The sequence below is a fragment of the Pyrgilauda ruficollis genome, unplaced genomic scaffold (assembly GCF_017590135.1).
Source record: "Pyrgilauda ruficollis isolate IOZ18807 unplaced genomic scaffold, ASM1759013v1 scaffold27, whole genome shotgun sequence".
In the NCBI taxonomy this organism is placed as follows: Eukaryota; Metazoa; Chordata; class Aves; order Passeriformes; family Passeridae; genus Pyrgilauda; species Pyrgilauda ruficollis.
Window position 1 is genome coordinate 4,465,684 of NW_024524044.1, and position 25,427 is coordinate 4,491,110.

The 25,427-nt window shown below is 38.6% G+C and overlaps 2 protein-coding genes across 2 annotated transcripts in view; one reads left to right on the forward strand and one right to left on the reverse strand.

Annotated features, from left to right (window-relative positions):
- CFTR (CF transmembrane conductance regulator) overlaps nt 1-5,389 on the forward strand; it is an 87,569-nt gene extending 82,180 nt beyond the window's left edge. The window contains exons 25-27 of the mRNA XM_041471591.1: nt 1,951-2,123; nt 2,452-2,557; nt 3,972-5,389. Coding sequence (XP_041327525.1) covers nt 1,951-2,123; nt 2,452-2,557; nt 3,972-4,178 — 486 coding nt within the window. The 3' untranslated portion in view covers nt 4,179-5,389. The remainder of the gene's footprint in view (nt 1-1,950; nt 2,124-2,451; nt 2,558-3,971) is intronic.
- A 4,938-nt stretch (nt 5,390-10,327) lies between these two features.
- The window catches only part of CTTNBP2 (cortactin binding protein 2), a 76,635-nt gene continuing 61,535 nt past the window's right edge, over nt 10,328-25,427 (reverse strand). The window contains exons 16-23 of the mRNA XM_041471469.1: nt 25,227-25,414; nt 22,604-22,782; nt 18,989-19,194; nt 18,578-18,763; nt 16,734-16,794; nt 15,713-15,845; nt 13,569-13,670; nt 10,328-11,913 (exon numbers count right to left, since the gene is read on the reverse strand). Of these exons, the coding sequence (XP_041327403.1) occupies nt 11,755-11,913; nt 13,569-13,670; nt 15,713-15,845; nt 16,734-16,794; nt 18,578-18,763; nt 18,989-19,194; nt 22,604-22,782; nt 25,227-25,414 (1,214 nt within the window). The 3' untranslated portion in view covers nt 10,328-11,754. The remainder of the gene's footprint in view (nt 11,914-13,568; nt 13,671-15,712; nt 15,846-16,733; nt 16,795-18,577; nt 18,764-18,988; nt 19,195-22,603; nt 22,783-25,226; nt 25,415-25,427) is intronic.

A 25,427-nucleotide genomic window follows, 5' to 3' on the forward strand; every position in this document is an offset into this window, starting at 1 on the left:
TGACAGTGCTTCGTGGGCTGCAGAGGTGTCTGTAATGCCCAGGAAAAGTCAGGTGAGCATTACAGGAGGTCTGGGGCTGCAGCCCAGAAAGTGGGTACCTTTTCCCAAGGTACAGATGACCAAATTGATACAGATCTAACCATACTCTGGTGCCACTTTCCTTCATTACAAGTCTCAAGTATCAAAAAATGCTTACAGGTGTGGGATTTAATCTGAAAGCTTCCTCCTTTCCCATCCAGGAGGTTAACTCTGTCTCTGCTTTCTTTCTTGGGTTTTTCTAATTTCTTCCTTATATTTGGAAAGGAGGAAAGCAGACACGTTCTGTGAGTAATTTATTGTCAAATGAAAATGCCATGACATTTTTGTTTAGATGGTGTGACAGCAGCCTTTCAGACAGCCCTAGAGGAGGCAACAGCACGCTCAGTGCTGTTTCTCTGCTTCTCTAAGGCTCAGGAAAAAATTCAGTGCGGATCAATATCCTCTTTCTTGAAGCAGATAAGCTCTCCTGCTTTGGAGGATTGTTTCCACTGTGTGTTTGAATTGAGCTTGGGATTTTAAAGAGCTAAACCTTGTTTAAAATGGCATGAAAAAAATTTTATTTTGAAGTGTTTATCATTAAGGAGTTGGGCAAATCTGTATTTGATATTGGGGTTTTCACTGCACAGGCAAGAATGCAAAGCAAATAAAAAAAGAAAGAGCTGTAATGCTTTTTACTAGGAGTGATTGGATTGTTTACCAAGTTCATGCTCTTGAAGTCTGGCTCGGCAGTGAGTCAGTGTAACTTTGGGAGCACTGCACAGAAGTGAGCTGTCAGCTTATTCCAGACCCATGTTGACTGCTGAGGATTTAGAGGATCCTCCTGAGATCAGCCTCAGCTTTTTACACTCCTTGCAATCAACTGCAGAGAACAAGGCCTTGCCTGATGTTGCATTTTTTATTGCCCCCATATTTCAGCACCTGAATCTGTCAGACTTCTGTCAACTTGTGAACTTAAGTCTTACTTCTGCAGTCAGCTGTCTGAACCCTACGGGTACATGGAGAGACCTTGTGCAGTTTTAAGAAGAAAGGACCTTTTCCATCCATAGAATGCAAAATCTCATTAAGGACACAATGTGTGTTCAAAAGAGATAGAGGAACAAAACACTGCCTTAATTTGCATAAAATTTAAAGCATGAACTTTTTAGAAACACAACACATATACCCATATACCACAGTTTAATATTGTTTCCATGCAAAGTGAAAACACTTTGTAGGAATTCCGATTTTTTGTTTTCCCTGGGATGCAAATTATTTGCAGATCAGTAATAGTTAAGAAATTCAAAGGAGGTGGCCTTTATAAATTTCTGGAGCTTCATTACATTTTTATAGTGTTTTATAGAGCCATGTCACTCACATATATTTCCTAGTTTTCATATTTTGTAAAAATGTCTCTTGAAACTCGGCTGATCAGGCCATGGACCACAGTTGGTTTGGACCTGTGGAAGATGGAAAGCTTTGCTGGGAGGTGTAAATCTCCCAAAGACAGTAAACAGGAGCACTGGAAGAAACAGTCAGAAAACACCTCCTGGGCTGGACTCTGATTTCTGGTCCAAAGGCAGCAGCTTCACTTGGCATGGGCACACCTTCTAAACTCTGTCACCAGTGCCAGAGGGAAGCCCCTCAGGCCTTTAGTATAACCAAAGTGCACAAGACCTTTGGGGCAGCAAAAGGAGCACCTGGAAACACTGTCAGAGCTGTAGAGACAGCGGCCATGGTGACTGGTGTTATGTTCTGTTGCTATAATGTAGCATATAAATTTTGGTCATTTATTTTTAAACTCCTAGTAACCAAAGAGGCCTGTTTTCCTTTCAAAAATCACTTTCTGTAGCATGTACAATGACGTAAATGATTACCACAGTCACCAATAATTATGTCTTGCTAACTTTTTTTGTCTTTTTTTTTCTCTGGCAGGTTGGGCTGAAGTCTGTAATAGAGCAATTTCCAGGCAAGCTTGATTTTGTTCTTGTGGATGGAGGCTGTGTCCTCAGTCATGGCCACAAACAGCTGATGTGCCTTGCCCGGTCAGTTCTCAGCAAAGCTAAAATCTTGCTGCTCGATGAACCAAGTGCTCACCTGGACCCTGTGTATGTTTTGTTCATTTGTTCTGTTTTCTAATAATGGAATAAGAAAACCCATGAGGCAGCACCATCTAAAGAGATCTTTTGTAACTTGTCTGGCCTATTACTAAAGCTAATTTCAGTAATGCATGTTGGTAATTCTGGGTCAGAGAAGCCTGGTTACAACCCTTACTCTATGGCTGATAGGTACTTGGACAGCAGAGATGCAGCTGAGGCGCTGCAGAGCTGTGTGCCAGCTGGAAGCTCTACAGCCCACAGCCAGGCTGTTAGACACGTGTGTTATGGGCCTGTGCAGTTATGGGCATGCACATTGCATCGTTTGCTTGCCTTTCAGAACTTCCCAAGTGATCAGGAAGACCCTGAAGCACGCGTTTGCCAACTGCACGGTGATACTCTCCGAGCACAGGCTGGAGGCAATGCTGGAATGCCAGAGATTTTTGGTGAGCATTTCTCATAGGATCACTTACTGCTCTCTCACAACATTTGATGAACATGCAAAACACACTAGGTGGAAATGACGATGTTTTCTGGATTGATGGGGGTCATTCAGGGCAGCTGAGCAACCTACCCACTGGCAGAACTGCAGCAGGCTCCTGTTTGCTCCTTCACCTGATCTGTGACAGACATCTGTGCTCAGATGAGCTGGGTCATGTTCTGGAGGAGCAAGAAGGAAAGTTTCAACCAGAAGGAAAGCTGTGTAGGCTATCCAGCTGCTGATCCAGGTGCCTTATATTTTTGATTGGCTGAGGAGATTCAGAAAAATCTCAGGATCTCACAGAGTTTTACAATTGCAAATGCAGAAGCTGCTGCACTTGAGCAATAGGAGGCTGCCTGGGAAAGAGGAGTTTCCTAGTATGTGATGATCAGAATTGCTGATTTCTTTAAACAAGCCATGTAAATATTCCTTTCATGTGTAATCAAGCGGACAAATTACTGGAGTCCTGGGGTATTTCCTTTGTTACATAAAAATGGTTAGTAAAGAAAAAGCAAGTTATGTAAATTGTTCTTAAAAATAAGGTTCTTCTCTCTGCATTTTTTTCACTCTTCTATGAGAGGGCATCTAAATTTTATTAGCAGAGCGAAACACGGGTGCATTAGCACAGCAGGAGGAGCAGTGCCTGGAGTTAAAGCAGGCTAGTCAGTAGGCAGGTTGTACATTCTTTTGGATGTGCTGCTCCTCCGTGTGTGCTGGACTCAGCCTCACCCCCAGCAGGCAGGCAGCCTCACCTCTGAAAAGGCTTCCCAGCCTCCAGATCACATTTTAGCAATAGAGATGCTAAAAGTTCTCTCCTGTCAGGCCTGTGTCCTTACCAGAGATGTGCTGACATTGCAGTGCCAGCGAAGGAGCCTGATTTTTCCTTGGCTCCTGCCTGACTGGCACAACCCTACAGGGTAAACTTCTTGTCTCCTTCAAACAGAGGTGAGCAGTGCTTCCTTGTTTAGTGAGAAGAAAGCAAAGAAAGACTGGCACCTTGCTGGCAGCCTTCTCTCTTTGCTTGTGATAGAAAAATTAATGCTTCCTTAACTGGGCGGTCTAGCAGTGCCAGAGAAACGCCACGGTACTGGGAGACTTCAATAAAGGGACTCAGAGATAAAACCAAGTCACAAGGAGAAACCAGCCAGTGCAGCAGCACTTTGTAATTAGGGCAATAGGCACCTTTTCTACATGTTCAAATTTTAATGCATGTTTTTGTGATTTTAATTAGAATCTGCAGATTAGAAATTAGAAATTGCAAATTGGGCTTTTTCTGTTAGAAGATGTTTGCCATGTCTTCATGTCTCTTCCCTGCTCCATTAGTTGCATTAGCTGAATTCTGTCAGCACTGCTCATCTAACAGAGTGATGTTTCTCCAGGTAATTGAGGACAATAAACTGAGGCAGTACGAATCCATTCAGAAGCTGCTGAACGAGAAGAGCTCCTTCAGGCAGGCCATCAGTCACGCTGAGCGCCTTAAGCTACTGCCAGCACACCACAGAAACTCCAGCAAACGTAAACCCCGACCCCAAATCACTGCCTTGCAGGAGGAGACGGAGGAAGAAGTGCAGGAGACAAGACTGTGAGATGCGGCGTAGAGACCTTTGTGGAGTGAATGGTCAGCAGTGCCCCATCATGACAGGACCAGCACTTCTGAAGCTGCCTCAGCCATGCACAAATTCAGCCTTCCAGGAGGTGTTTACTGAAGCGGCCACATGAGTATGTGGGAATTGCTTCCCTTCTGTGGTTCATGGTGTGCAAGTTAGCACATTCTTTGAGGTTTTGCCACTTACAGTGGTGAAACCAGATTTCCTTTGGAAAGCTGCTCTGATTGGATACAAACGAGATGGCAAGCAGAAGTAACCTGCCTAGCCTGACATAATTGTTTCAGAAAACTTTTAGAAATGTTCTTGCTGGGGTGAGAGGACTAGACAGCAGGAAGAATGTGAAAAAAAAAAAAATCAAATCTGGGTGGAAAATAGAAAAATCAGTATGTAAAAAACTTCTGTGGATTCACTTCCAGCAACCGAATTAAGGGACAATATCAGCAAGGCACACAAAAAACTTCCTCCTCTTTGTTTTCCATGCAGCGACTGTAATTTCAGCTTAGCAGGAAAGGCCAAATGCCACATGCATAGGTGAAAATGAAGGAAGAGAGGATATTGTCTTGGAAGCCAATCAACATCTGTCATGTCTCCACAGTGAAGGGAAAATTGGTATTTCCTCTTAAAACCTAGGAGACTGTTAACCTGACCCTGCACACACTCACAATGGATGAGTGCAGGCTGACATCAGTATCTAGCAAAGGGCAGGACTCCTGGCAGTGGATCTGTAATAGTCAGTATAGGTCTGGCATCTTTATATGTGTTCTACTTTGGCCTAACGAAAAAAAAAAAAAGGGGACAAAACCTCTCAGAAGTAGACTTTAATAATGAAATTAATTTTTATACTCTTCTGGTTTGCAGTTTTATTATGGAACTGAATGTTCTCTAGGATATTTTATTTATTTTAATATTGTCGCAAACTTTTGCTAAGGAAATGATGTATTTTAAGAGTGATTATGTACTATAAAGAAAAATATATTTGTACAAAAAGTTTTATATTTGGATTGTTGCAGGGATATTTTGCTACTAGACTTTGATGTCTCATTATGCTAGAGCTGTTGAAAACGAGGGCAGCCCCAGAGTTTGGCCAGGTACTGTCCAATGCTGTCTTTGTGCACTAAAGTATTCTAGTGATATTTAGGTGTTTTAGATTATTTTTTTTCTTTAAATAAATTTTTAAAAAGAGAAACTGCCTGTACGACACACTACAGCCCCCCCTGCCCCCCCTTAATGGGACAAGCGCTGTGGACCGATTCTGCTGCTTCCACTTCAGTCACTGCTGCCTATGAAAACCACGGCGGGAATTTCAGCAGCTGCGGGCTCTCCTCGCCGCAGGCTCCGGCTGCCCGGGCGGCACTAGGTGGTGCTGCGGGCCTCGAGCGCTGCGGCGCGGCCTGCGCTCGGCCCCGGCTGCCCCTCAGCGCTCGGCCCGGCAGCTGCCAAGAGCAGCACAGGCAAGGCTTGGACTAACTCCTTCAGGCTTGGACTAAACTCCTTCAGGCTTGGACTAAACTCCTTCAGGCGTCCTGGGGCAGCAGCTGGCCTGGGCTGCCTCCGGCTGGGCGCTGGTGCTGCTCAGGGCGCCGCTGGGTCCGGCGGAGCCCGCAGGCCCTGGGGCTCGCTCTGGAGCTGCTCACCCTGCTTCACGCTGGTTTCCCTCCAGCTCTGTCCCCCACTGTATACTTTCTGGCCTTCATTACACATTTACTTTGCAAATATTGGCGGTTTTTTCCCCCTGCCCTGTCCCTCATACTGTACTTTTATGCTTGTCTATCTTCTAGCACTTACCTGGGTCTCTTTCCTTTCTTTCCATGGGGGACACCTTTCGACGCCAGATTTTCTCCACAAAGCAAGGCCTCTTGCTCACAGAGCATTCTGGATACCCTTGCGTCTCAATTTTGCCATGTCACTGTTTCTTTGCCACTAAGCTCTGATTGATTTACAACAATGGAAAACCAACTGCATTGAGGTATCATCACTTCTGAATTCCATCTCTACTCCCCTTATCCCCTTAAACTGTTCACCTCACACTGTTTGTCCCTTTTCTGACACAGTCAGTTCTCCACTTGTACAAGTCTTTACGGAGTACGTGGCCAAGGCTGGCTGGGAGGCCAGGGCTGCTGAAGTGTGGCCAAGTCCAAGGAGGCGTGCCAAGGGTCGCTCTTGTTCAGGATGTTACTCAGAGTTACAGCAGACACACCAAGTGGGGGAGTTTATAATCTAAATAAACAAGATGATCAGAAAGATCAGCAGAAAAGAACAACTGTCATTTGAACTAGTGCATGCTTCAGAGCTTGTGAAACTGTTCATGTTTTGTGTGGTTGCCAGAGTTAGAAGGTGGTAGGTAAGCTGGATTCAGCAGAGGACACATTTCAGGAAAGAAAAAGATAAATACAGCAGGAGCATGTAAGCGGATGGGACATATGGAAGCTGCTGATACAAACACTCAAAAGGAGAACTTTGAAGGAAAAAGTAAATCAGTTGACTGATTGCCTCCACCCTGGGCTACAACAGTCACCAAAACAGCTTCTGCCATCAGTGCCCAGCTACCACTATCACACTGCCAGTCCCAAAGAGCCCAGGCAAGATGCTGCCCTCTCAGGGCAGCTGAGAGAAGAGTGTGCTATTTCTTTCAGTCCCAGACTCCTTTGGAGTTCAGGCTGGAGCAGGAGGTAAGTTAGTACCAGCCTCTCCTTCCCAACACAGGTTGAGAAGAGCACGTTACCTTCTAGAGTAAGTGTTGTACTTTCTGTCAGGGGTAACAGCTCCCAGGGATGTTTGCCTGGAACTAATCTGAGAAGTTGCACATGCTGTTCGTGATGGAAAATGGAGCACAAGAGGGAAGGGAGAAAATAAAAAAGAAGCAAATGAGGCCATAAACAGTGGAAGAACAAACAACGACCTTCATAAACACAGGCTGAGCATTACTTAAGGGAATTTTTCTTCTCATGTGCTTTGCTTTGCATGCATTTGATAAAACAGAACAGACTCTTACTAGAGCACTTTGTCATTAAAACGACCTATACAGAAATGTGGGTGTGTGCAACACACAGCCAAAGAGAAGAGCGTGCTGACTGTAATACTACATGTGGAGATTTAATTTTGCAGCCTGCTAACAAAAAACATTGAAAAGAGACTCTGCAGCTGTACTTAAGTACAGTGGAGAAGGGTGGCTACGCTGCTAGTACAGCACTAAGAAGCTCTTGGGAGAGCAAAGGCTAAGCAAGGATAGCCTAAACAAACTTGAACTATGCACACTTACCCATTTTCATAAATCTTATATACAAAATAACTACACAAAGTAGCTTGATAATTGTCATTAGCGGGAACTGCTCAGTATCTCACTGGAGTCAAGCCTGCTAGTCCGACAAAAAACTTTGTTTTCACAGTTGCTTAACTGGTGTCTTACCAGCTGTGCTTTATTCATTCAATATCTGTTTCCAAAGTCTTTCTTAAAATCCACCTCCTCCAGTTCCACAAGCCTCAAATCTCTTAGGCTGTTACATCAGTGCTGCTAAACACCTGATGGCATCTATACTTTTTGAATTCTATCTACCCTGTTTAAGCAACAGTCTTAAGTTACTTCTTAGTAATTTCAGGCCTTTTAAAGCATTTTTCTGTATAATAATTTCAAAACTACATAATTTGTTCCATTTTATTTTCCTAAAAAATGGTGATTATTTTTTTCCTCATTTCTCTATTACAGATTTGGTATTTTAGGTCTATGATTACTTGGCTATGATTTAACATTTGGAAAAAAACCCACACCACTTTAGAACTGACGTACAGTTGTTCACTAATGGACCATTAGTTGCTGTCTAAAAACATCTTGCAAATTAGGCAATACAATGCAATACAGTAATACGTTTCCTTTACAAACCCCCATGTTCTCTAAAACCAATTTCCTGTTCCTTAGTATAAACAATATTTATACTAAGTTCATTCCCCAGGGCTCACTTCATCCTCAAAATACAACCCTTGTAAAACGCAGCCAGAGGTTTCTGAGTGACACTACAGCCTAGTAGCACCATTCCTTGTGCTCCCTTAAAGTCACTTTTTCAAGTTTCTTGAAGAACAGCCCACTTAGTAATTCTCAAGTATCTTACCTATGGTTTGATCACCATAAACATCACTTTGGCCATAGTTACGACCTAGAAAGTGATCCTTGATCCTTTCTTCAAGCATCTTCCACCACCAGAGGTTGTTTTGCTTCTCCAGTTCTACTGGAAAGTTGGAGGGTTTTGGATGTCTTTTGCAAATCACTTGAGCTGTATTACAGGAAGAGATGTGCCTCAGGCCTGCTGGTTCTGCTGTTGCTGATGAATGTTGCTGCCTTTGCTGAATGATGGAGAAGGTTTCTTCATAGTTTCAAGTCTGGAGTTTATGCTCAGCAACCCAAAAAAAAAAGGCAAATATTGTCCGACAGACTCAGACGTTCACTTAAGGAATTCACTTAAGGAACATAGTGCATGTTCTTGCCAAGAAATAAGACCCATTGGAGAGATTCTGAAAGCTTTTTATTTTCAGGACTGGCTTGAAGTGAAGAGCTGGAATGTTTAGTACTTACCAGAGTAGATGGATGAGGAGTATCTTTCATGTTTCTCTGGTTGAAGACATTGAGATGTGTATAAAGAATGTAGTGTAGTCAGATGAGGGCTAAATTAGAAGTCTTTCACTGCCCCAGTGGCCTGTCAAATGGATTCACCAGTTGAAGCTTCCCTATACTTTCTGAGATACTCCTCCATGGAGATGGGGTCTCTCTCTTCATTCACCTCTTTCAAAGTTATAGGGTAATAGCTGGGAGCAGATGCAGCATGGATGGGGTGTGGCCCACCACAGCACACTCCAGTCCTCTCTGCTTGAGACATAGAAAGCAAGGAAGAGAAAGGATTTTGCCCATTACAAACCCAAAGTGAGAGTAGCTGGTATGACAAGTCACTCCTGAGGAGTGCTGTTAGTAGCATTACAGGAATAACCTGAAGACAGAGCGAAACCCTGACTCATGAACAGAGCCTGGCCTTGCTTCAGCACAAGCTATCACAAACCAAGTGATAAGCCAGCAGAGAAGCCAGCATGCCTACAGCAAACTGTGTCATGGTTTTGTGGTGTTCACTCTTTGAGGGCAGGAACTGTTGTGGCCTAACAAGAGAGATTAACACTTACTGCAGAACAGAACCACCAGTTAGGAGATCTACAAGATACTGTGAGATTAAAGCTGCAGGGAGATCACAGACTGTGTTGAACTGACAAACAAACAAAATGACAGCAGACAGAAGTCACAAAGGTGAAAGATGCAGATGGAGAGTTTAGGACAGCAGGCTGAAAAGGAAGGATAATGAGGGCATTGAAAGGCAATGCTAAGTTTAGCAAGAGACCTAGCTTTCACACCATGACCCAAGTTACTCTGTCCTCTGCAGATTTTCATGCACAGTACAGTACTGATTAGTTTTTACTCTCACAGACAATATGCAGTTTTAAAATATGCCTCAAAGCATGCTTTGGGACACTGCCCAGTATCTTCCCACACAGAAGATACTGTGAGAAGATACTCCACACTGTTAACTCTTGATCTAAATAAAATGTGACATTTCCAAGGTGTATTTTAAATGCGGAACAAACCTGGCTTAGAAGCATTCAGGGTTTTTCTTATCTTATAGCTCTTAAAAAAAAAAAAGTGTTATTACAAATTCTGATGTTGAAATTTATGTGATCCTTACAAATAGTGTCTTCCACTTGTGTTCCTCCTTGGCCATGAAATCCATACCTGAGCTTCTCACACAAGCTACCACATCACTGCTCACTGCTTCAGCACATCAGGGATCCTACTTGCTGAGACTCACTGCTCCAACCTGCAGTGCTTTGCAGCTGACTCATTCTGGTAAGAACCACCAGCAAAAGCAGCATCCATTTTTCAGCACAAAAATGAATAAAAAAAGTAAAAGTCATTCTCTAGAGAAATGATCTGTATTTGGTTACACATTACTATCACAGCAAACTGAAGTCTTAGTGAAACAGCAATTGCCTAAAACCAAGGTACTTTCTAAATATACTGTGCAGGAAATGATTTCAGAAATAAGCTTCTACTTCAATATCTATAGAGCCAACACACACAAACTCAAAGAAAGACAATATGCCATACAAAGATTTTATTGACATGAGTCTGGGATAACTGTTTTATATACAAAGGCAAAGTGTCAGGAAACAGTTAATCCTTTCCTCCTCCAGGCTTATTTTGAGAAAAATGCTCTTTTGGATATTAGAGGCATATCACTGTCCAAATTCTCCAAACCATCTCCCACTAACCCAGCAGAAGGCATCTAAATCTGATCTTCAGAAAAATCTGCACTTTCCCCTGCCTACCAGGTGAGTTATCTTGACAGCAGACATTTCCACATTCCTACAATTCACAAGGATGTAACTGCAACTATTGTAGAAAGAAGCTGGGGAAATATGCCCTGCATAGCAACTGTCCCTCATGGGAACATGATCTACCTCAGTGATGGAGAGAAAAAGGACAAAGAATTAATTTTAACTGCAACTCAAGTATCATTTTATAGCAATTACATCTTAAATCCACAACAGAAATTGATAATTACATAGTAACTCATTGCTACTACATTATCTTGGATAATACTGTAGAGTTTAGCTTTTGCTCAAATTCCTTGTCAGTAAAATCTGTTTCTGTAAAACACTTTTATTTCTCGGATGCTTTTAAAACACTAATGAAGCATATAAAAGTTTTTACAGTATACAAGAAAAACTAAGTTAATAAATGATCACATTTTCTTCAATTCTATCAAAGAGTAAGAGTCTGAGAAAAATAACTTTTGTTGCATTTTAATTTCTCAATCTCTTTCCTTTTTAAGAGATGAAAGTTATTAAGGAAATTCATTACATTTTAGATGAAGAGAAGCTTGAGAAAAACAAAATCACAATTCAGCAGGCAAATGATGATGATGATGAAATCAAAGTATTTAATATGGCTTGTAGCTGAAAGTAATCGATCTGCAATTCCAAACATTTCAGTTATTGCCACATTCACTAATTTTTCATTAAGTGAAGATAAAATGTCCTTAAAATGCATGAACAATAGCTTTAAGCCATTGTTATATATATTGTGCAACTCATCTGAATGCAGGTTAACATGTGAACTTAATAGAATATATTTATGTACAGTATATACACAAACAGAATCCTGTGGTAGGTACCCCTGAATATTATCATTTAAATAAGTAATTTTCATATTAAAAGAAGAAAAAACCCAACCATCTATGGAGGAGGCAAAATGACCATTTCTGAACTTTAAATCAATATAATTTCCAGCTGATGTACATAGAAATAAAACTGTGGTCCTGTACAAACTTTACATTACAGGGTAACAGTTTGTTTTTAAAAAATATTTACATATTTAAGTACTTGGTTCTTTGCAATAGAGATTGTATGAACACAAAAATTGTAAGATAGGCAGGTTTATTTATTGGATTTTTCTATTTGTTCTTTTTTGTGCAAATTCCAAATCTGTCTTTTTGTGTTATTGTCTGCCTCTATTTGCCTTGTATTACTGCTGCTGCTTTTTTTTAGTGTTCTGAGAAGGCTGGGTGACTTTGCTTCTAGGAACAGGAAGAAAAGATTTAACTCTTGAAACACCCAACTCTGTCTTTGATTTACTGTTGCTGCTTTCCACAATTTGACTGCTGCTGAGAGGACGCACTCCATCCTAGAAATAAAGGAAAAAAAAGCATTTTGTGTATAAATAAGTATCACTATTTGACATGGCTGTGTTGTGTTTCCTTCATTTCGGCCAACATCTTCCCAGAAAAATGTTTTTTTATATTCTGTATAAAAGTTTTGACCAAGTTTTCCACAAACCTCCCAAGTATTTAAGCTTGTCTACTTGCAAGTCAATATAGTAATGCCTTCTGTTGTTAGCAGGAATTTTTAAAGAAAAAAAATCACTAGGAGAAATGTACAGTAGGAACTGGTAGGTAAACTGACTTAGCCAATTATCCAGGCATCACTACTGTGTGAAGCTCTGATTTGGGATGCCTGAGTGTGTTTAGAGAAATATTCAAAAGGAGTACACCTACTTTTGGATCTGCAAGGTTAAAATTATTTCTTTTAGTGGAGACTATTCTATGGATTTAAAGTAAAATTACAAAAAGTACTCTGACTTTCTGAATATTTGGATATGAAGAAAAATGATTGCAAAGCTGTTAAATCATGTGACCCTGAGACTGGCTCAGCTGGTCAGAGCATGGTGCTGATTACAGCAAGGTTGTGAGCTCAGTCCTTGTATGGGTCATTCACTCAAAAGCTGGACTCGAAAATCCTTGTGGGCCCCTTCCAATTCAGAATATTTGGTGGTCTGTGAAAGTCAGCTCTTTTAATGCTAAGGTGTGCTACTTAATCCAGTTTCAGGGATTTCACTGTATCAGCAGAAAATGGTATCTCTATAAAACAATTTACTGCAGTCAGATAAAACATGAGGATTGGCCTCCAAAAGACCCATATCAAAGGAACACAGAGGGCCTGGTAAGGGAACACAGACCACAGATTATGCCCTGGCTAAGATTAATTGAGCTCAGAAGCCCTCTTGATGTTCACAAACACAAAGAACAAAAAAGAAAAGGGGAAAAAATGTAATAACAGAGAAAACATAATTTTCCAAGCAGGACATAATTTCATCTTTGTATTTAGTAGTGATGGTAGCGCCCACAAACATTAATAAAAATTTCTGAAAAGAAGATGATAGTAGACTTACTATCTCTTCCAATAATATTCAGCTTATCTGCCCACTCTGAAAGTACTCTGAAGTTACTGAAGTTTATTTACATCTATAACATAGCAAGATGACTGTATATTTCAGCAAATAGTCAGGTCAAAAACAGGAACTGAATACCCCTAAAAAAATGCTATTCTTCACAGAATTTGGTAATATCATGTCTTCTCAATATTTTTGCCCGTGAGAGCTTTGACATCAGAGCAACCAGCAATTTTACATCAAGAATTTTAAAAGCGGTGCTTTTGCAGACTTACCGAATGACATTAATTGAGAGGAAACAAACCCAGGTTTTACTTATCTTCATATCTGATGGAAATAACTTGTAATGTCAAAAATACTTGGCCTGGGGAGATGGCTTTATGTAGAAAGCCAAAACTGAAAGCAAATACATCCATTGTTTTAATAAATCTTCAGCTTCTATTAAGACATGTGAAAGAAACTTGGCATGGTAGTCTAGCGAGTTTCCTAAGAATTATGACAGTTTTTCTTGTAATAAACAGGGCACTAATTGTTAGGATCCAATCAGAAATTCAGATTTGGAGAAACTCAAGACACCTTTCCTATCCTACTGTAGAACTCATTTCACCTACCTTTTGTGCTGTTGTTTTATTTGGGTTAGTACCACTTGCTGAAAATACAGGAATGTTCTGGGAGTTACTAAACACCAGTAACTCATCCTTAGAATCTGCAATCTAAAGAAAGATAAGGAAATGGTGATTTTTTAGTTATTCACAGGGATTATGTTTACATTTGCCAATTTTTGGAGGCTTGATTTTATTTTCATTGTTTCTGTACAATGCAATGCCATAAATATCCAAAGAACAATTAAAATATCTCTTTACTCTTGAGTGCATTTTTAGAAGATGAGAGATGGAGATTTCATATCAGAGGAAGATTAAACATGCAGTTCCATAGTAACACTTCTCAGTGGAGCTTAAGGGCAGTATCCCATCAAATTTTACCCAGCCCCCAGGAACATCAGAGAAAGGAATGATCGCTTTCTCTTTCTCCTGCCATGTTTCTTCCCTACTATTTTTCCTTCCCTTTATTCTATTTTTCCTGACCAGAAAGTAACAGACAGAGCCTGCTCAAGATGCTGTCCAAACTGAAAACTAGGTATTTTATCCTGGGGCAAGCTGATCCAATTCAATTCTGCAACTGCAAAAGTATTGAATCCCAACCCAGTGAAGGAAGCAGGAATATATTTGAGTGAAAGGGCAAATTAAAGAGCTGAAGTACTTTTTCTGTTGGCATCCTGAAATTCACACAAAGAAAGCATGCAACAGCACCCTTACTTCTGCAAGGTTCTACTAGGCATCTGGGGAATTAACAACAGAAATTCCAGCCAAGGATGGTTCCACTCATGGTGAGGAAACTGAACAAAAGAGTTGACATCTATCTCCTTCCGTATCTAACCCGTATTTCCTTGAATTGTCATCAACAAGCAATTATACTTTGCATGTTATTAAACACAATTTTAAGTTGGTTACCATTTATTTAAGCACATCCCATTCTTTTAAGGATAGCTACAGAAAATCCCTGCTAATTGACTAGTGATTAGCTTGCCAGCTTGGTGCATGTGACTCATGCATGTACTGTAAATACTTTACGAAAAACAATCAAACCAAAACACTATAATAAAGGGTTTCAATAAACAGGTTGAAAAATCTTCCCAAACACAATATTTTTTTTTTAATAAAAACTTGGTTGTCTTCTAAGAATAAACAGAATACTTAATAAAGCAAAACTAATGGAAGCGCTGTTCAGGGAAATCCTAGAGGATGTCATGCACAGCCTAACTGGGCAATAGCCTAAGACTGACTCTATCCATGTTTCAAAAGATGTGGAACAGCTGCTCCAGTGTGAACACAGCCTGCTGTCACAGGCATCCACATCAGCTGTGCTAGGAGAAAAGATGAAAAAGAATAAATAGCTTGAGCCACAGGGAAAGCTGCATGGTATCGGTATAAAAGGAAAAATGAGAGAGATCCACAGCTCCACACTCAGCCTCAACATGTCTCCCATAAACACCCACAATATAGAATTTAGCCCAAAACTATGAGCCCTGTAAGCATCCTTCACCCTCTTTTGCCACTGTTAAAGAACTAGGCCAATCCACCCCCTTGCTTGGGGCAGTAAACTGTATTTTGCCTATGGAACAGAGGAGCTTTGAGCCAGTTCTGTGAAGGCTGATGGATTGTATTAAACAAACCAAATGTTCAATGCATATTAGGGAAAACTTTCTATGTCTTTAAGCCTACAGAACAGTTTCCCACTGGGAGCAATGACAGCATCAAACATAACAAGGAACGGTAATGCAGGGATGGCTGTTCTCAGGGAAGTGGTCACTGACAGTTCAAGAAGCACTTGCAAAATGCTCTCAGGAACATGATGTGACTCTTGGTGTGATCCTGTGCAGAGCCAGGTGTTGGATTCAATGATCCTTTTGTGTCACTTCCAACTCAGGCTATTCTATGATTCTATAGAAATTTCATCCTTCATTGCAAAATCTTTACATGAAAAATTGGTCAAGGTGTAATTTAAAATAGTGTATGTTAAACCAGAACACTTACCCTCAAATGTATCATATATTAGTTGACTTTGGCTTATTCCCAAATAATTGAATAATTTTCTTCAGTTCAAGCAGGGCTTGTAAATCAAAAATTTATTTTAAACACATAAAAAACAACTGAATATGGTAATGTAGTAAATTATTTAAAAGCCTTGTGTTTACCTTGCTTATATCAGGCTCAGACTTGCTGGAACACATGCTTTGAAGTTCCTGCACAAGATCTACTTCATCATCAGAACCAACAGACAGCCTTTGCTCTAGATTTAATGTTCTCAAATGATCCTTCTCTGAAGATCTGGTTAAAAAACCCCAAACAAACAATCAGAGAGAACATTTAAATTAAGCTATTATATAGAATTTAAAAATAAATATTATAGACACCTGAAAAATAGTAATTTTTTTCCAAATGATCTTTACTACTACAAACAAAACCAAAGTAACATCTGACAAACTGACAGCAGTAGTTGTCAATAATTATCTCATAATAGATCTTTCTAGACAAATTCTCTCTATTCTGAAAATCTAACAAAGGATTCCTCTTTCTAGTATTTTCAGACTCCTCTCTTTTTAAGATGCAGCAGTCAATTTCATTCCACTCTGCTTTTTGGAAATAATTCCAAACACTTAAAAAAACCTCTGGCGTACTGGAAGCATAAATATTCTATTTTCTCTGTGCCTGTGAATAAGATAGAACTGAGGTTGCAGACTGAAGTCTCAAATGCAGTTCCCTCTAGCTAATTCATACATTTTCTCTGGGAAATTCTGTATCAGTGGGACTAAAATGCATGTACTGTTCCATCTTGAATTGCCATTCAGCAAGCTGAAATAGCCAGAGGAGTTTTTAAAATATAATGCCAGTTGATAAAAGCATACGGTCAACTTTTCAGGGCAGAATAAGTGTTACATAATATTCTTAAGTCATAGACCATTCTGTTACATAAAAAGACATGTAGTGCTGCAAGGCTTCAAATAAAGAAATGGATTCTAAAATTATACCAAAGTATATAAATTTTATTTCCTCTCAGAAATGAAAATTATAAAAATACTTCCTTTCTTCAGATATGGGACCAAAACATTACCAAAAAAACTACAGATCTATTAATTATAGTGTGCTGCTTTACAACAGAATGCCATAATCTTTATTTTTTGCTAAGTGTCACAAATACCAGAAATAAAAACTTACTTTGTGGTGAGAGAAGCTCTTTTCTTACAGTTTGGTTGCAACACAGTCTTCGATTTTATACCTGCACAAAAGAGAGATTGACTTGTTAGTGTGTTACCACATGTGTTGTTTTCTTTATTCTAAAATCTATGATAAACAGGGAAAATGTGTTCCTATTTACTAACTAATTACATCAACAGGGTCGGTCAAAGATCAGAATACATCCCTTGAAAGTGTTTAGGGGAGCATAAGGAACTGCTGAAATGGCAAATAGGGGATGGGTTGTCTAAGACAAGACATGAGGTTTCTGTGTTAGGCATTTGAACAATCCTTACTGGTTCTTCCCAAGAGAAATTTCTTGTCAACAAGAAAATATTTAAATTTGCTTCATGAGATAAAATTAAACAATTTACCTTTACTGGAAACAGCAACAGCATTTGATTCCAAACAGAAGACTACTAAACTTAATTGACTGTTCCATTTTTAACTTATATTCACAGATATTAACTGGATTCCAAGAACATTCTCAGGTACAAAATACAACATCAACCATCCCACTTCAGGTTATGTTCATTATTTCTTAAATCCTCTTAGTGGGATTAGATAAATTCACAATTCAAAGAGAGAACTGGCAATCAGGACATTAGAGTTGCAGTCAGAAACAGCAGACTTCTTTCTGAACAAGGGCTGAATAAATGAATAGCTCATTTTAGTGCTGCAAAGTAGCAAGCATCAAGTATTTTGGTTCTTTGTATATGAGGTAATTGAGGCTAGAATCTTACTCCTCCTAAAATGTGTGTGTGTGTGTGTGTGTAAGCCTTCTCTCTCTTCCTAAATCCTAAATCTTTCCTCTGAAGTAGTCATCTTTATTTTCAGAAAGCAAGTTTTTTTTCCCCTGGAAGTTTTTCTGTTTTATATTGTATTTAGTTACAATAATACTAAGTTTTCCTTCTAGAAAAGGAAATTTAGAATTCTTCTGAAGTCTCCTTTAGAAGAATTATGTTGCTTCTGAATATATCCATACATTATCTCTAATAATGTGTCTCTAAGAATCCATACATTATCTGTGTAATAAACTGCTTATTATATGACTTATGACCTTGAGGTGAAAAGAATTTTCAAAAGCATCAGCCACTAATAACTTCCACATTTATACAGATGCATAAACTCATACAAAACCCCCTTTATCAAGCAACATACTGAAGATGATTGAAAATCTTACAGTATCTGTGACTACACACCATTATTTACATTTATTTTTTGCAATTGAAGTGAAAATCAATTCAAAATCTTCAATTTACACCCAAAGATCTCTTTCTTCCACTGCATGGCTTCTAGATTATTCTACTCAATTTTTCTAGTAAGACTGAAAGAGGGATGCATGATCTGGGGAGGAATGTATTTATTTATTGCTACCTGGATTCACTTGGTAGTAATTATTGTAGTGAAATTATAAAGTAAGTGTAAGGAAACTCAAAAAAGTATGTATATTGTAAATTTGGAGCAAATCTAAGGAGTACCAATAAAGTAATGAACCTTTCTCTCATCTGGTGTTGGAGAAGAGACTGATTCAGTGTCATTCCATACAGTCAGAGGTGGAACCACTGCTTATAACTGCACCATCTGAGCCAATGCCTGCCTCATTATTAGGCAACAGAAAGGGCATTAGAACAACCAAACTTACTTAGGACACCTCACAGTCACAAAGAAGTAATTTTTGGGAGAATGTTTTACTGGTGAACATAAATATAAGTGCAATTTAATTGAAAAATTTTAATTCATTATGTAGGAGAAATGTTTGATTTGCATCTACACCGTTTAACCCCCCACAAATTTCAGAACTGAAAATGAAAAGCTTTATTTACCTTCAGTATTTGTCTCCTGCTTATTCCATGACTGGGAGGACAAATGGCCTGACTTTTTGCGAGGACTTGTGCTCACTTTTCTCCAAGAAGCATTCTCACCTTTTTTCTTACCGCAATTTTTGTAGCTCGAAGCCACAGACAAAGGAAAATTTCCTCCCTTAAAATCTGCTATATAATTATCTAGCTCTGAAACAAAAGCAAAACAGTGTTAAGAAGAACTGATTGTTGCAAATGGTTCTTGGAGTACCTTAGACAACTACTTAGTTTAATGACAGCAAATGCTTTTAACCCCACCACCTCCCTTCAGAAGTACAGCTATGTTTTGTGCAAGTTTTAAAAATGGAAGGAAGCAGTTAAAAGCTCCAGTTCAGCAATGTACAACTACTTGGCTTTCAGACAGTTCACTCTTACCTGGTCTGGGTAGAGGACAGCCATGCAAAACAGCTTTATTTAGCAAGATACTGAGAGCAGCTTTAACAACAGCCTGTTGCCCTTGGCTAGGACTTTTTTTGGCTATTGCTTGTCCTGGTACAGATGGTCTTTTCACAGAGGCTCTGGAGAGTATGGCTTCTTGTACTCTGGGAGCTATCACAGCATTCCATAGCTTGGACATCCACCTGTGGTACAAAACCAATCCTTTAATTTCAAAAGCAATTATCAAAACCTGTGATTTTATACTTTGGGAACATATTAGATTTTGCATTTTAAAGAAGTATCCCATTTCAGAGAGGGACTGATTTTATTTAAGGAAGGGTTTACTTGTTATTTTATATTAAACTATTTGATCTAAATTTCTTTATCTTGCCTTGACAGAATTACCACCAGATGCATTTCCTCCTTCAGATAAAGACTATAAAACATCCTTTTCATTTTAAGGCTAAAAAATGTCCCAGAAAGATGCATGCTCATATATATACAATTTTTTTTTAAAGTGCATGGCGAAATTTCCATGCTTGCAGGTGTTAATTCCTAGCCTATTTGCTGCCAGCATGGAAAAAAGGAGGTATTCACTTATGGTTGTACCCCTTCCAGTATTCTTCAACTTCCAAACTTGTCCAGTTTACAAGATATTTCTATTCATACAGCTGCTTTGCTCTTACTCCTCTTTTGTTTATTTGATCTATGGTGAACTGTGTTTCCAGGATGCTGTGCATATTCCAGATTGTCTGGTTTACAGACTGGGTCTGATTTTTTAATTCAAAATTTGATTAAAGAGTCTTCTGGGACTTTTGCTTTTTTTAAGAGAGAAGCATTATGTTGTATTAGCAAAGAAGTGAAAAATTTTGGTTAGGGAGAAAGAAATGCTCTTTCTCATAATTTAGGAGTTCTCTGGGGATAAAGGCTAGAAATTTCAGACTTAGGTCTCAGCTCACATCTACAGAGACACTGAGACAATATTTATTTAGATCAACTCCAACTCTTTATTTATTCTTATACCTCTTACTGGAGGAAGATTGTAAGATTGAGTCAGATGGTTTGTATTAAAGGTCTGTAAGAAATTATAGGCTATCATGCTGTGTTCAGTTTTGCAGAAATCCATTCAGAAAACATGAAGGCTAAAATGTCTGTTTGACTTAACTGGATGATTTTGCTGGATACTTTGATACACTGAAGCCATCATTACCTGAAGTATTATGATGGCTTTTTGGGGTTTTTTTTCCATTTTTTAAAAAAGTTAGAATGCATGAGTTATTTGAAAGATGTATTTTTTGTCAGTTGTGAAGCATAAGATTGAGCTTTTATTATATATAAATGCTCAAAGTGCTATTATAAACTTGATGAAGTTACATTACTTAGAAAAATAATTAGTAGAGTTGTTAAAATACAATGTAAAATGTGAATTGCAGGTAGTCCTTGAAGGACCTTGAATCTTCCTTAGCATAATGTTGTAGAGATTATTCCATATAGTTACAGTCTGTTTCTGCTAGCTAAGCTACCAAAATAAACAATTGCTTGTATTTTAGTTATAAAGAACTCTCTCTTTTCAATTTCTGCCTATGTCAGCTTTCAACATTTTGCAATACTGCCAGTATAAATGGTCAGAAATGAAGACTGCAAAGATAAAATTAATTGAGGCCATTCTAATCTAACAAATAACAGTGGATGGGCATGCTCTCTAAATAAAATTCCACCCTGGTATTTAAATTCAATTTTAAGTTTCTGCTCATCTTGATCAAGCCCCCCATTCTTTGATATAGCTGATACTTAGGAAAGGTAAAACACACCCCTGCCCCTCAAAAAGGGATGCAGAGTCATTCCTGTTGGTACATCATCTTCAGTTCCCTAAACCTAAACCAAGAAAAAATGGAGTTACAATTTTCTTCATTTATTCACTCTACTCACCAAAATAGGTGAAGCTACATGAGACACGCAGCAGGAAACAATTTCCTGTCACAAGCTCTCTCTGCCTGCCCTGCTGCTGCTTCCTCTTGTCTCATGCTAACACTGAGCCCAGACTGAACCCAATTTGTAGATAGCTGTCTGCTGTCCTGATAAATTGGACTGACTCAGAGAAGCTTTACAAAATGCAAAAAGCAGCAGAATAGCACAGTGGAGAGGAGGGGCAAGAGGAAAGGAGTGGTTAATTAGACTGAAATAACAGCAATCAGTGAGCTGCTAATTAAAAGTTATTAATTACATGACCACACTGTTAGCCATCATGCTGCTAAACTAAAAGTGCCCAGTAAGAGCTCACTGGAGCTGTGCTTTTTAATTGTTTATTAGTGGACAAAAAGTACATTAAAATGAAAAGTCAGATGGCATATGACTAAAATAAAAGGCATTTTAGTGCTGTACTCAAAATAAAGCACTGTGAAACCAGTCAGAGTTACACTGAGGAGAAATCACGACTCAGAAATGTATAACTAAGATATCTAAAGAATAGTTTTTCTGTCCTCTATTAATGCCACTGCAATAAATAAATTATTAAAACATTTCAGAGGACATGATTCAAAAGGAAGATGGGAGATAGATGCATGGTCTGCTTTATTCTTTTTTTATTTCCCAGCACCTATACAATTTCAAGTCAATCTTATGTCCACATTTAGACTTTGATAATTACTCTGAAGATTCGTATCTAATTTGTACTTGTCGAGAATAAAAAGGAAAAAAACCCAAGCAAAATGTATCAAGATCTGCAGACAGAACATGAAATCAGACAGCCTCTGCACCTGCTAAGCAAAGGCCCCTCCCTCATGTGTTAAGCAGAGGCTCCTGGAAGAAGGGTCAGCAAAAAGTATTACAAGAGAAACAGGTCAGAGAAGGAGTAGAAGGGGTGACCTGACTGGTGAGAAAAGTTATGTCACATCTCCAGAAATCAATGTTATACTTCAGCTCTGAGTAAGTCTGAATCTTAATTAGAGGCTCATTACCTTTTTGATACAGCCAAAAAACATCTTAGTGTGAAATTAATATAATTTAAAATTCTACAATTATTTCTTTTATCATTTGCTAGCATATGGAGTTGGAATGTGATGAGATTTTTATGCAACTGTAGGCAAGAAAAGCCAAAATTTCCATTATTTTTTAATGTTACTGGCCTGCTAGCCATATGTGTAACTAAACTTATATACTAAACTAACTAAACTTATTGACCAGCACTGAACTCACCATGCTGCCCTACTTACTAAGATATCTTTAAACTGTATGTATGTATGTTTTTTAATTATACCACATATTTAAAAGTGTGAGAACTCGTTCTCCAAACTTCCTTTATATAAAAATTCAAAAGGAGAGTTTACCAACTTTTCTTGAATATTTTACCCTCTGTGTCAGAAAATAAATGAAAGATCACAAGAAGACTGACTTTGGTGCAGTGTTAGACACCCTTTTCCCACTTGTGTCCTTCAGAATTGTCTTTCTAGTAACTAAATAGTCAACAGAATTTTAAACCTTTCAACAATTTCAATTAAAATGCTTTTTTAAGGTTCCTGAGTCAGTGGGGTTTTGGGAGAAACACAACCACTACATTTGTGGTAAGTATCTAGCTGGCACTGAACAGCATCAAACAGGAAACAAAAATCTTACTTGACTGTTGCTTGGCTGTGCCCTGGCACCACAGGACAGGAGAAGAAATGCTTTGGCCCCATCAGTGCTTCAGGTGCTCCTAGACGTGATAAGCAAGAGTTCAGCTGGTGCCAAACAGCAAGAATCCAGTCTATGATCTTGCACACAGGATCACATGGAGGAGGTACTTTGCCTCTGAACTGCAGGGAGAAAAGATGTTTGACATGGCATAAGACCAGAACTAAAAACACTTTCCTTGAAACTCCAGGAAGGCTTGGTTTTTTTTTTTTTTTTTTTTCATTGCATGTGTTGCTATTAAAAGATCAGGAACAGTCAAGAACAGGTCAAAGGTTTTTATAGAATATATTGACATTTTGCTATATTAAATCTTATCTTCCCAACTACTCTTCAACAGATATATCCTTATCAATAAACTGACATGCTTTTACTTTCTTGTGGGAAATTAAGGCAGAAATTTTGGTAGCAGTGGTTTTCTACAGTGTTTCAGATTAGGATTACAAGAGATATGTACCATATACATTGCAACGTACATGATACAAATAAGGCATTATGAAAAAATGCCCAATTGCACTGAACAGGAATATCTGTTCAGATCCAGACATATGCCCAGTGGATTTCCATATTGATTTTAGATCTAGTAGCAGTGAAGAAAAGATGTCTTCCTCTAAGACTTGTGATTTTAGTCTGCCTTGTTAAGGGCAAATTATTTAGTGCCAGAAAAATCTCCTGTTTCCTCTGACTTCAAATTACAGTCTTTCATCATCCTAATCCTAGGATTATCCTCTGTAACAATTTAAATTAAAGGAAGCATTAAAAGATGCACCAGGGATAGCAAATGACAGCATTGAAGCCAGAGCCTCTTGATAGACTCTATAGGTGAACTTAAAGTAGAAAAACATTAAAACTGTTCCCATATAACTTAATGGTTCAAACTAACAGGAAAAGAGTTTTTCACCTGAAGACATGAATATTTTACAGCACAAACAAGGTATCATAATACAGAGCAATGATCTTTGAAATAGTCTGTGGTTCTAACAATACATGTGTTTCTACTTTGCTTTAGAGTTTTGCAACAGATTATCTTTCTTTTATTTTTGACTTTGCAATCCACTATTTTAAGTCCTGTACCAACTGGCATTTGAGTTTACATATGGCACATGTATGAATTTCAAAAAACGTGCTACCGCACTGGGCATTTCAATATTTAATTAGGGAAGATAGATACAGGAAGACACATGGCTCTTTTTCTCCAAATAGCCACCATCTGCATATATGCTCGAGAGAAATTGAACTTAATGAGATTACTACCCAAATTCTGTTCAACTTCAGTCAGAGGTAGAAGCCTATTACATAGTCACATTCTAACCTGTTACACTCTAAGGATTTCTTTCAAGCCCAAAAAAATAGCCTGAAAATGACATCTGTTATGTGATGCTGCAAGTTCTTCTAGCCAAACCAGTTTGGCAGAGTAAGTCTGATGCAGCCTTTGACTATGAACAAAGGCTATTTTTGACTATGAACAAGTCATAATTTAAAAAACTTAATCTAAGAAAAGTAGTCTATTAAGAGTTTCATAGATTTCTCATGATTCTTTTTTTCTATTCTGTATTCTCGTTCTTGCAATTAAAGAATACTTAGGAGTGTTTCTAAATTTCCTCATTATCCTGGCTGAAATACCACCAATTTCAAATACCACCCATTTCCTCTGCAGGATCTCTTTGAATCAGTAAGCTTTTATAGATGAGAACTGTGGCAAAGGGTACAGGAGATGACATCCCCAAGGACAACCAAGACACATCCAGCTGAACACTCAAAACTGACAGTAGGTCTTGTTGTCACACAACAGGACTCTTTATTAATGGTAGTTTTTTCTATTCCTAGAACAATCTCCCTTTTTAAGCCTGTCCAAAACTGCTGCCAAGATTATTTTCCTTTGCAGCTGTTTTGACTAAACTCTCTCTGCCAATGTCTAACAGTGCCTGACTGTTGGTAATAGCTGCTATCACACTCAAATGGTATTCCAAATAACTTTTGAAAGTCCACTTTTACCTACATCTTTATTTTCATTTCCCATTTTTGTTTATTTATTAATTTAAAACAGACTTCCCATCTTTATTTTCTTTCAGACTTTTGTTTCAGCTTCAGCAGATCTAGTAGCTCAAAACAACTTTTCTAATTATATAATTTGCCCCTCTTTTGATCTGAAAATCATGGAAAATATTTTTCTGCTTAAAACTTAGACAAAACACATATCTGACTATCGTACTTTAGATACTGAGAATAAATTCTTTGAAGAAGAGACTATGTATGTTTGTTGTACTGATTTTTAGTATAATTCTCAGAAGAATGAAAGAAGATGTTGAAAAAATTACTGAAGGATATTTCATGCAGTTGACAGGCAAGTAGCCACAGTATCACTATTTGCAACCAACCAATTAGCTATGACCACACACTGGTCTGTGAGTCTAAGCACAACACTTCCAGATACACAGCCTGTATCTTCCCAGAAATTAATGCTTTTTTTCCTGAAACAAGTTATCTGCTCTGCTTTTGGCATTACCATCATACATATTTCACAGACCTGGTGATGAACATAACTGCTGAAGCCGATTAGAGTTCTTACCTTGTTTATTACTTTTCTCCTTAACATCCTCTGAAGCAATCCTCGCATTGGCTCCCCATCCCACCTAAGCTGAACCCAGCGGAAATGCTGCTGAACCAGCAGGTCAGAGCCATGAAGATGGCACTTTGCAATGGTCCCCAGTAAAAAGCAGTTCTCATGAAAGTAAAAAGCACCAGAAACTCCATTTGCTAAAAAGGAACC